General features: G+C 41.0%; 1 protein-coding gene across 5 annotated transcripts in view; it reads left to right on the plus strand.

The window, feature by feature from the left end:
• Nucleotides 1–12,542, plus strand: part of Met (MET proto-oncogene, receptor tyrosine kinase) — a 107,410-nt gene that overhangs the window by 17,223 nt on the left and 77,645 nt on the right. For 3 of the 5 annotated variants that reach the window (XM_052173266.1, XM_052173263.1, XM_052173265.1), the window contains exons 2-3: nucleotides 7,426–7,474; nucleotides 10,811–12,027. In XM_052173266.1, the coding sequence (XP_052029226.1) occupies nucleotides 10,825–12,027 (1,203 nt within the window). In that variant the 5' untranslated portion in view covers nucleotides 7,426–7,474; nucleotides 10,811–10,824. Of the gene's footprint in view, nucleotides 1–7,425; nucleotides 7,475–10,783; nucleotides 12,028–12,542 lie in introns of all 5 variants that reach the window. The other 2 variants (XM_052173264.1, XM_052173267.1) reach the window with 1 other exon arrangement.

Raw genomic sequence — 12,542 nt, forward strand, 5'->3', positions numbered from 1 at the left:
AGAATGGTATTCTATTCTTTTTATCCTTACTCTTGCCATATCAGGCTTGGACAATGATCTTAATCATATATTGAAAGTAGAAAAATGCACAATTGGCTTTTTTTTCTTAGGCTAAAAGTCTGTCATTTTCAACTTCTAAAATGTTGATCAGGAGAAAGTCTGAGATAACCGCATAAATATTAGAACAAAAACACTAGCTCTCTTTAGTGAAACATTTGTATAATACCCCAGAAGGGGTGGCTCTAAACCCCTTCATTATATGGGGCTGTAGTCCCATTCACTTGTATATTATTCTTGTGCCAAGTTTAGTTTGATTACATCTATAGCCATTTATATCTGAATCTTTAAGAAATATACAGATCTTTTTCTGAAATTTCACGTAATGTACAAGTTGCTTTATTCATTACAACTCTTCTCTTTAAAAGAAAGTTTATGCCCTTTGATGACTGTGCCTTCATATAATATTTTAGATCAACTCATGAGCTCAATTACCCTACTGACCATATTTAAAACTGCATGTTTTGTATAGATAACAGGAACAAAAACAAAGTAGAAATAGGCAATTGTGCATATTTTTCAAATATGTACGTGTCAGGAAAACAAACTTTTGAAAAAATGGAGTCAGGTATGGCCTGGACCACAGGGAATGTTTGAGGATAACATGGACAAGACAGCAGGCCAGTCTGGAAACAGATAAAGGGTTGGGGCTTGAGCTACATTGTAGACTATTTGTTTCACATATACAAGGCATTTGGTTCAAATCCTGGTACTAATTAATTTTAAAAAAGGGAGGAAAGCAAGAAAGTAGGCAAACAGAAGACAGAAAAATCGTTTTACTCCCAAGATAAATAGAACCTACCCAAGTCTTTTTGTTCCAAGTTATGTTGGTTTCAAAAGCTGGTCCCTCCTTCATTTTTCTCTACATATTTACCACTAGGATTGTGATTTAAATACATCCATGGGACATATTTACACTAAAAAAGAAGCCAGTATTTGAGATTCAAATGTAACAGGGTCTCCCACCTCTTCACTTCCTAAATCTCTATGGGGATATGGGCTTACTCTTTAAACTAATGGCTCCCGTTCGGCTCTTACTGTAGCCTCTGTCTTGGAAGAACTTTAAGGACTTCAAGAACTTGAAACTGAGTTAGAGGAAAACCACAAGATGGCCAGGGATGGGGAAATAACAAATAGTCTATTTAACTTGTAGAGAGAAGGAAGGAATGGAACCCTGGGCAGGTATTCAGAGTGGGCTCTCCCAGAGCACTGGCCAACTTCCCCATTTCTACTGAGAGCTGGCAGAGCTCCCTGAGGCACAACTCGGGATAACAGGCAGAGGCATTACGTTTACTAGGTGTCGGTGTGTGCTGCATAAATGAATGCCAGTGTAGCCCGTGATTCATTTAAGACCCTCATGGCCAATCCACAAGGTGAAAACAAAAGAAAACCTCAGGCAAGGCCATATGAAGAAGCAGTGCACATCCATATCCATCCAGCACCTAAGCTCCTCCCACTCACTCTCCCTGCCACACCCTACATCTTTTCCAGAATGTTCTATGCCATGTCAGAGTGTCATAAAGATACTTTGGGACAAACTAATTTTTAAATATTAAAAATAAGACTATCTTGTGGGAATTCTGGATTATTTGCCTATGACCATACAAAAGAGGAGTTGGAGGGGCTGTACAATCTAGAAGATTCCTTCTGTGCCTTTAACCCAGCATCGGAGGTCAATGTTGTGAAAGTATCCTGAGCTTGGGATGTGGGTCTCTGGTAGATGAATCGCTTAGTATGCTTAAGGCCTTGGATCAATCTCTATGACGGAAGGAGGAGAAGTGGAAAAAGTATAAGAAAGGGAGAGGAGACTGGAGATCGTGGGGAAGGAAAGAAAAGCTTACGCAGAGAATAATCCCAAGCCTGAGTGTCTCACGATGGTGATTTCCAATGGTGGCTAAAGGCACAGAAGAACGCTTCCAGATTTTCCATGTCATTCCATCGCTCTTCTGTAAGATCATACTTAGAGTGTTAAACCACGCTGGAAAGGGTTTTGATAAGGCTATTGTCTTTATTATTATATACACTGTGGTTAATCTAGAGGCATAAGGGGAAATCCAGGGGAAAAAAAGTTGTAACAAAATGTTTTCTCAATAGTTCTGTGGCTTCCTTTACATTTCAGTTTGGGCTACAGACTTAAGGCATGGAATTTGTCCTACTGTCTTCAAATCAGCAGAACTTCTCAGTATCTGGACAGCTGAGTGTCATGTAATGGATGCTTACAAATATCTGTTCAGTATTGTGTAACACCATGTACTGTGCCTGGTTACAAAACCAGTATTTGACATGTCATTAGAAATTGCTTTCTTTTATCCCCCCTCTTTTTTTATTAATCATTTTGTTTACATTTCAAATGTTATCCTCCTTCAGTTTCCCCTCCATGAACCCCATACCCCTCCCCTTTGCCTTTAAGAAGGTGCTCCCCCACCAACCCTACCCTCACCCTCCAGCATTCCCCTTCTCTGGAGTATCAAGCCTCCACAGGACCAAGCACTTCCCCTTCCAGTGATGCCAAATAAGGCCATCCTCTGCTACATGCAGCTGGAGCCATGGGTCCCTCCATGTGTCGTCTTTGGTTGGTGGTTTAGACCCCTGGAGCTCTGAGGGGTCTAGTTAATTGATATTGTTCTTCTATGTGGTTGTGATCACCTTCAGCTCCTTCAGTCCTTCCCCTAACTCTTCCATTGGGGTCCCCGGGCTCAGTGCAGTCGCTAGCTGTGCGTATTTGCATCTGTCTTAGTCAGGTGCTAGCAGAACCTCTCAGGACAGCCACACCAAGCTCCTGTCTGCAAGCACATCTTGGCATCAGCAATAGTGTTGGGGTCTAGGGTCTGGATGGACTCGATAACATGGTGAGGTGGTTTCTGGATGGCTTTCTCTTCAGCCTCTGCTCCATTTTCATTTCCTTTAGACAGGGACAATTCAGGGTTTAAAATTTTTAGATGTGGGTGGTCCCATCCCTCTACTGGGGGACATGTCTGTCTTCTGGAGGTGGTTTCTTCAGGTTCTATCTACCTGATGTTGGGTATTTCAGTTAATATCATCCCAATTGAGTCTTGGGAGCCTCTCGAATCTCTGGCATCTGGAACTTTCCAGTGGCTCCCCACATTCCCCACTTCCAGTGATACTTATTTCTATCCATTGGAATTGTGTTGTTATAACTTTATTATTATGGTGCTTTGTTTTCTTGTCTGTTGGAGTTGACACATACATAGTAATTGTGCACAAGTTGGAAGTCAACCTTGGAATTGGCCCTAATCATTTACCTTCTTTGAAATAGGGTCTCTTTTTGTTTATCACTGTGTATGCCTGGCTAGCTGGACACCCACTTCTGAATATTCTCGTGTCTCCACTTCCTATCTTGCAGCAGGGTCTCTTGTAACAGACATGCATGTTACCTCATGACTTTATATGAGTTCTAGGAATCCCCTAAGGTCCTCACACATGCATGGCAAGCCCGATGCCTCCTGAGCCATCTCGGTCCTTATAATCCTACATTTAAAGCTACTAGAAAGGCTATCAGTTTATAGAGGGCCACTATTATTCCTGAGGCTGTCATTCTTGCAGGCCCTGTTATATGGATTAATTGTTTAGATGTTGATTAATTGTTAGATGGTGACTATTTTTATGGTTTAACTTCCTCAGTATGGCATCTCAGCCATCTTCCAGAATAACAAATCCTCTTTATGTAATTAAGCATACTGAGATCTTTTATAGTTTTATATGTCAGGCCATTATTTGGATATATTATTTTCATCTTGAGCTCCTGCTGCATACTCTACTTCAGAAATACATAGTAGGAAAAAAGTGAAAGTGTACCTCCTTAACAATCTGAGGAGATGAACTATGTTTCCAGGATGAGTAATTGTTCAAAAACACAAAGAAGTCGTTCTTTCCCATTTATTTGAATATTTTACATAGTACTCAACCATACCACCCTGAACTTGTCTGATCTTCTCTGAGAATTCCATGTAAAATTGCTTTTATGCATTTGACCTTGTGTGTAAGTCCTTAAGTATTTTTTACTAGATATTGTTTGCTTGTGATTTGCGAGGAATAAAGGGATTGTTATGAAACTGCTGACCAAAAAGGAAGAATGAAACAGTTTTACTGGTTCCTGTAAGCTTAAAACACGGTGGGCTACAGATAGCCCACTGTTGGTGAGACCCTCCATCTCTCCGTGTTTAAGCTCTTCTGCCTGCACCATAAGCTTTGCACTCAGGCTGGCTCTCCACGCATAGCAAAGATGGTCCTCAGAGACTCCAAGGTGGTATCATCTGAACGTTTGGAATCTCTGAACATGAGTGATTCTCTGCCAGCATCCATATGGTTGTCCTGGCTTTGGTCATATGTTCACCCCGACTGAGCACTGGCTCAGAAGACTCGAGCTCATTGGAAAGCCAGTCTGGTGAGCGTCCTCTCCCTGCAGCGAGAAGAGAGCATCATGATTGATAGGCTATCTCGGTAGATGGGGTAGTGAGGGTTTTCACTGAGCTGCCAAAGGAAGCAACAATAGGAGCCGAGCAGATATAAATAAGTGCTCACTTAAGTGCTATGTCTTTTGAATACAACCTTTTCCCTGGCATTGCAGTTAAGCACAGTTCAAACAAGCATCGTGTATTTTTAAAAATTTAGAAATACTGAGGGGACCTTGATTCTATGTGTGACTAACAATTTCATTCTCTCTGAATACACGTGTCATCTGAAAAGACTCAGAATAATGCTTGCTTTGTGACTGTAATTAGGAAAAATTATATAACTGAGGATATTTTGTAAACTAGAAGGTGCTTTCAACAGAGTAATGTATCATGTGACTTCTGGGAAAAATCAGTCCCTAAGGCAAAGTTAATTGTGTCAAAGCTTATTAAGTTTTCACTCCTTTAAAAAAAATGTCCCATTACACCTGCTTAAATTTCCCTGAGGAATCAGTCCTTAAACACAACACTACACTTTTGCTGCTGATAGAGTTGGGGCTCAATACAAAACCTAGAGAATCCTCCATACTGCTAGATTTGAGAGGAATGCTTTGACCAAATCAAGCTATTTCACTAAGAAAACTAGAAACAGATAGGTAGTAGAGAAAAGTTGAATGGTGGATTAGAAGGTTGGGCTGAGCCCAAATACATAGTTAACAGGCAGCATTTCATGAATACCACAAAGTTAATGACCAAGATGGCACGGAGGTGCTCATTCTTGGGAAACGTTTGTTCAGTGAGTGCATTCTTGCTACCAACTGCACAGAAATAAGGAAATGTTTTATAGGTGATTCGGTTTCATCTGCTATGTGCACATTTCAAGGGAATGAATTAGTCAGTCTGTTTGAATCATTGTATGTTTTATTTAGTCAAAAAATCAGTTAAGTGGCTAGCACTATTTCAAAAAGAAAAAAAAGGAAGAGAAGTGGTGAGAAAGACATTCTGTGTTGAAGTCTGATTCAGACACATCTCAGGATTCAATGGATCGAGGCAGAAATATATGGAAGTGAGAATATTTCTGAAGTCACTACCATTATAAACATTAAAATTTCTGGCCTAGCCCGATTTGGCATAGAGAGCTAGGGGAGAAAGCTGGAGTCGTGAGGTAAACATGATTCTCATATATTCAGGTTGATGGCATCGGAGTGACAGGTAATTGTAGAAAAGCAGTCCCAGAGGTCAGAATTGTTACAGTTGGAACATACTTTGGAGTTGATTGGCACATTTCAGGAATGCCAGTAAATATTTCATAACCATCCCCGGGTGGGAGGACAAAGCTCTAATGTGCAATATTTGCCAATTCCTATGAAATAACACTCCCATCATGCTAACTCTTGGTTGTCAAGATAAGGTCGCTGAAATATAAGTCAGGAAGAGACTCACAAAATAGATGTAACTAAGCCAGTACCAGGGGACTTAAGCATGCTACTGGTTTAAAACTCACTCTTCAAACTCAAAACTTGCTGAAGCGCAAGAGGTTAAGTGACTTGCTTTGGGTCAGACAACTCAGCTCCATTGCCGCCACTGAAGCTAGCTAGGTTCCGCTCCTCGAGATTATGACTGCATTATGAGAAAAGTGCTCTAACTGATTGTTAAGTCCTTTTAACTCTATAGCCTGGCTACATTTCCCTTCTTTGAACGTCTCACCTTGAGGTTAAATTGCTGTGTGATTGTCTCTCTTTCCTACCACTCTGTGTTCTCACTGACCGTTGGAAAGTAATTTGATCACCTTTGACTCTTCAGTCCTCTTCTTGGTATCTGAAACATCATAGATACTCATCCATGCCTTCTGATTCTATGAACAAATGGTAGCGATAGAGAAACTCATTGATGTGCTAACATGCACTCATCAAAGAATTCAAAGAGCCTTCCTCAGAAGTGAGGTGGGTCCCATGATGCACCTGACCAGAGCGTCTGTGCACTAGGCACCAGAGTCTGCACTCTGCTCTCACCAGCACACACCTCTGTAAACAGGGACGAGTCTTAATTAAGTGGAATGGACCAGAAAATGGCATGCATTAAGTAATTAAATGCATCCTTCTTCCTGGCTAGCTTACTGTTTATTTACCATCCCCTCCAATGAGATAACAAAATACTCATTCATACATATGCTTAATTCTAGTTTGTTCAACATTAGCACAGTGAGTGACATATGTAGAAACCTTAGAACATGATCCTTATTTTAAAAACATAGGTAACTCCTCAGATTATGAAAACAAAATAGAGATAATTTTAAAGTATCTTTCATAAGAGAAAACCTAAAAGCCGTACACTTTCAATACTGCATTACTGGCTCAACTTGGATGCAAAGGAGTTACAAGATTGTTTGGCCTTCCCTTAGGAAATCAGCATTCATTTATTCCCTTCAATTTTTTGGAGAAAATATAGAAATAATGTTCTCATTCTTGGAAGATATACTGACATGTGTCATGTTAAGAAAAAATTATTTTTCATAAAATGTACTCTGGACTGATAAGACAATTTGTCTCCTATCCTTATTTTTTATTCTTTCTTGTTTCCCTCACCAGCACCAAAAATATTCTAGTATATTTCAGAACAATGAGAAATACATATCAAAATAGCAGTTCAATTCCAGTCACCATATATACTCTAAAATGGTCATGTATCTTTAAACTGTTCTCTCCTTTTTATACTTAAAAACAATCACATGAGAATATTGAACTGTGGCCGTAGAGCTAGACAGGGAAGGGCTGGGATAGAGCTCTGGTGGAAAAACTTTTGCTCCAGCTGTGATCTTTCTCAGTGTTAATGAAGAAGCATCTGGGTGTTGGCAACTGTCTGATGGGCATGGAATTGAGTCTTGGTTCACACTGGGTGACTTCTGTCAAGCATACTCATCCAGAAGAGAATGCTAATCATACTTCCTTCTTCACAGGATGTTTGTGGAGAGAAATCTGATGGATTAGCAGAGCGCCTGGCATGTGGTAAGCACACAGTGCACATTTTTGTTGTTTTTATTATTACGGTTTATACCTCTTCCAGTAATTTAGCTTATTGAAGCGTTCCTTTCCTCTCTGGTATAACTGTGGTTTTCTGGCTTTCTTACACATCCCCTCAAAGCCTAAATCATCAGTCAGATATCTCCACATGGACCCAGAAGACCATTGTGTCCTTAGCTGTTTACGCTAGGTTTCTTCTCTTTCATGCATGTGAAGCGGTAACCACAGCATGTCAATTGCATCTTACCTTAAAGGTAAGACGTCTTAGTTTAATGCTGTTCTTTTTAATCTCTTGCTAATCTCAGTGTGCATGCTCTGCTTTGGTTGTTTCCAAACCTCTTCCTCCAGCAGAAACCCCTAGCCCCTTCTTTTTATCCATTACTTGAAACACATGTTCATGTACTCTGATTTACTTGTAGAACATGGAATTACTATGTTCTTACTCCTCACTGCTCCTAATGTCCTGTGACCTCTCCTCTCTGACTCTACATGGACTTCATTATGGACCCTGTGACCTCTCTTATGTTTCTGGAATCTTAGAAATACTTGTTTGGAATATTGCGTCATCAGCTTTATCTCTCGATTGTGCCTGTCACCGGCTTCTCAGACTCTACTAATTGCCACCATCCTGCCCGTGCCACGTGATCCTCCTGGTTCTCTGCTCTGCACAAAACCACTGATTCACTGTCCTCCTTGAAGAATGAGTTCTAACCTCATTTACAGTCTGGTTTCCTCCCAACTCACACAGCTGTTAACTCGTTGCCTCTACCAATGGGCCATGAGCTTTCCAGAGCAGGGCACTGTGTTTTCATTGGTACCGAAGCAGTGTTAGTAAAAGAGGGGAAAGTCTTGCAAATAAGCGTACAGCTTTCCTAACAATGAAATCCAAACAGCTGCTGTTGCCTTCTGCTTGTTCTTCCTTGGGTGAACATTCTACTTCCTCAGAACACACATTCCCTTGCACCTTAACAGTCTTTTGAAAGCTCCTGTTAAGTTAATTGAAACCACTCTTTGAAGGTCAACAAATAGTTCTTTCCTGTATGAACTAGCTGCCTCTTGAGACCCTCCGCTGGCTTCTATAACAAACAATGCTGCCTCTTGATGTCTCAACGACCTGAGCCTTCTTAACTCTTCTTTTAGTTCTTTAAATGTAGGTATTCACCCAGACTTAATTAACTGGCCATCTCCTTTTTTATGTTGTCCCAGTGTGAGAAGCATGCCTACCTAGGTTTTAGTTTGCTTTTTTTGTAGTTTATTTCTATCTTGAGATACCGAGTACACTGAGTCTTGAATGTACATGCCTTCCTCATTCCACTTGCTACTGTATCACTCAAAGCAGATGTGTCTCACCTGGACCAGTCACGTCTCTCATCCATAATGGCAGCTTTCCTCAGAAGCCTTTCATTATTCACCCCAGGTCCTTGGCATAGATGTTCCATCTGCTCAGAAAATTCATTCCCCATGTATTCCAAGCACCTGATTCCTGATAAACAACGTGAACCCTCCTAATCATTCCTATGGTAGACCTTTACTTGGTTTCCATTAAACTCATGCTTAAAATTTGTGTGTTTTAGCTACCTTCCCATCGCTGCCTGCCATGCTGTTGTAACTCAGTCTACTTCTGCCCAGAGGCCTCCCGATCATCCTCACCTTCCTTTTATTCTGTCTACCCAGGTGTCAAATGCTACGGACTAAACTATGCCTTGCTTTCTCTTTCTGTTCTTAGGGGCACTGTATTGCTTCTGGCCCTCTTTTACTTCCCTCCAGGCCATTATACTTGCTGGTCAACCATTTCTTTAAAGCTCCCAAGTTTTAGAAATGCAAGAGAACCAAAGTCAGAAAGTATGGACTAAGGTTCTTGTTTTTGACCCTACTACTTATCTTTTATTTACACAGAGACTCGGTTATATATTAGTTTAATGCCAAGCTGTGTTCCAGCCTTCCCTGTACTCAGTTATTGCAATGCAGTAATGCGTCAGACAGATATTGCCCTCCCTCTTCTGGGTTTCACAACATGGAGAATTTGTGCCTGTTTCTCATATCATAATCCCACACGGGCCATCTCTCCCTCTCCCGATGCTTGTAGTTTGGGGTTTGTCTTAATGCAGGGTAGTATAGTCAGCCTATGTGTGCTACATAGTAGCCATTTTTTAGGTTCACTGAAAGGCAGGAACCATGTGTCATTTTCCATAGTATAAACACAGAGTTATGCACATATTAGTTGCTTGGTGACTTTGGTGTGGTTTCATAGATTCAAGATTAGTAGTCTTTACCATCACTGTAATGCCAAGTATGGTTTTAAGCATTATTCAGCTCGTGTTGGGTAATTAGCTTTCATTCTAAAGCCTCTCTTTTGCAAAACCCTGCCCATAACTATTATCAGTAGAGTTCACATGTTTTTAACCTGTGCCCCTTATATTTTTAAAAATGAAAGAACAAACCAGTTATGGTTCTTGGGAGAAAAACTGGTCCAATTGCATACCACGGAATACTGAAATAATGTTCCTTTTACTAAAGAGCTTTTTGACTTGATAATGAACAATATGTTGTTTTTTTCCTAGGAAATAGTTCTAAAACTTCAGTTCCGAAGATTAAATTTTACTTTTATGCATTTCAGCCTGCTGTTTGTTTTGAAGTCCCGGTGATCTTGCCTTAAGTATTTGTCTGTCTGAAACAATAGGTCAACTATAGCCAAATTATTACCATACCTTTTCCCTGCACACACATGCACACACACACACCCTATAAACAGCATGTGATCGCTTGCTTCTAGGATTTATGATTGTTTTCTTCCAAAAGGAAGCTAAATTTAGCCTAGTAATTCTACATGCTCCCAAGGAAACAATGCCTGCTGTGATTTCTAGAATAAATGAATCTGAGCCACAGTTCCTTTACTTGACTAACCAAGAAAGTTTAAGCATCAACCTAGTCATTAGCCACAGATATGAAACCACATTAAGCAACCAGCAAGGGCTTAAAACAGAATGTGCTATGTTTCTTATTCAACTGCTGAATATCTCTCAGTTGCTGCATGGCCTCAACACAGAACATTGTTTGCACCACATAATGGTCCTTGAAAATTACTCGTTCGTGGCTTGACTTCTAAAATTAAACTATGTGGAGTCATGTCCAGCCCTACAATGCATCTTTATGTGAAGCTGGCAGTTTTTCTTTTCATTCTATGTAAAAAAAAAAAAATTCTATGTCATTCTTTCATTCTATGCAAAAAATGTTATTTCTGATAGTGAAGCTGGAGTCATGGGTCTTTCTCTTTGTTTCTAATGACAACTAAAGGGCTCGTGCCTGGATGTGTCTTGGCAGATCAGCTCCTCACGATGAAGGCTCCCACCGTGCTGGCACCTGGCGTTCTGGTGCTGCTGTTGACCTTGGCGCAGAGGAGCCGCGGGGAGTGCAAGGAGGCCCTAGTGAAGTCTGAGATGAACGTGAACATGAAGTATCAGCTTCCCAACTTTACCGCAGAAACCCCCATCCAGAATGTCGTCCTGCACGGCCATCATATTTATCTCGGAGCCACAAACTACATTTATGTTCTAAGTGACAAAGACCTTCAGAAGGTATCTGAGTTCAAGACCGGGCCCGTGCTGGAACGCCCAGATTGTTTGCCTTGTCAGGACTGCAGCAGCAGAGCCAATTCATCAGGGGGTGTTTGGAAAGACAACGTCAATGTGGCTCTGCTTGTTGATACTTACTATGACGATCAACTCATTAGCTGCGGCAGCGTCCGCAGAGGGACCTGCCAGCGGCATGTCCTTCCTCCTGACAATTCTGCTGACATACAGTCCGAGGTTCACTGCATGTTCTCCCTACTTGTGGATGAAGAGCCAGGCCAGTGTCCTGACTGTGTAGTGAGTGCCCTGGGATCCAAAGTCCTCCTGTCTGAAAAGGACCGCTTCATCAATTTCTTTGTGGGAAATACGATAAATTCTTCCTACCCTCCTGATTATTCGTTGCATTCAATATCGGTGAGACGGCTGAAGGAAACCCAAGATGGTTTTAAGTTTTTGACGGACCAGTCCTATATTGATGTCTTACCAGAGTTCCGCGATTCCTACCCCATAAAGTACATACATGCCTTCGAGAGCAACCATTTTATTTACTTTCTGACTGTCCAAAAGGAAACCCTAGATGCTCAGACTTTTCATACAAGAATAATCAGGTTCTGTTCTGTAGACTCTGGGTTGCACTCCTACATGGAAATGCCTCTGGAATGCATTCTGACAGAAAAAAGAAGAAAGAGATCCGCACGCGAAGAAGTGTTTAATATCCTGCAAGCTGCGTATGTCAGTAAGCCGGGGGCCAATCTTGCTAAGCAAATAGGAGCTAGCCCATCTGATGACATTCTCTATGGGGTGTTTGCACAAAGCAAGCCAGATTCTGCCGAACCCATGAATCGATCAGCAGTCTGTGCATTCCCCATCAAATATGTCAATGACTTCTTCAACAAGATTGTCAACAAAAACAATGTGAGATGCCTTCAGCATTTTTATGGACCCAACCATGAGCACTGTTTCAATAGGGTAAGTCATATAGCCTTCTCACTTAAAAGTGGTATGAAGCAGAATAAATGTCTGTCTTTAAAAAAACAAATACGGAAGCTATTCTGTGGTTGATGAATATTTGTAAAGATTCAAAATATTTACAAATTCGTTGTAAGAAAATTAAGAAATTGATCTTGATTAATGATTAAAACAGTAGCTTATGAAATTAATGTGGAGCTGAGGAGATAGCTCAGTCAGCGAAATGTTTATTGTGTAAACATGGGGAGTTGAGTTGTATTACTGGAAACCGTGTGAAAACAAAACAGGTGTCTGTAATCCCAGCACTACTATGAGAAATGTCTTGGGCTCAATGGTCAGTCAGCTGAGCCTAATTGGCACTCTCCAGTCCAGTGAGAAAGACCTTGTCTCACATGAATAAATAGAAACAAACAGATCCCTAGGGGGTGATAACCAAATCTCACTTCTGGCCTCCATGTGCCCACACACAAAAAAAGTAAACCCAGCTACACACACACACACACACACACACACAC

The sequence above is a fragment of the Apodemus sylvaticus genome, chromosome 2 (genome assembly GCF_947179515.1).
Source record: "Apodemus sylvaticus chromosome 2, mApoSyl1.1, whole genome shotgun sequence".
NCBI classification, from domain to species: domain Eukaryota; kingdom Metazoa; phylum Chordata; class Mammalia; order Rodentia; family Muridae; genus Apodemus; species Apodemus sylvaticus.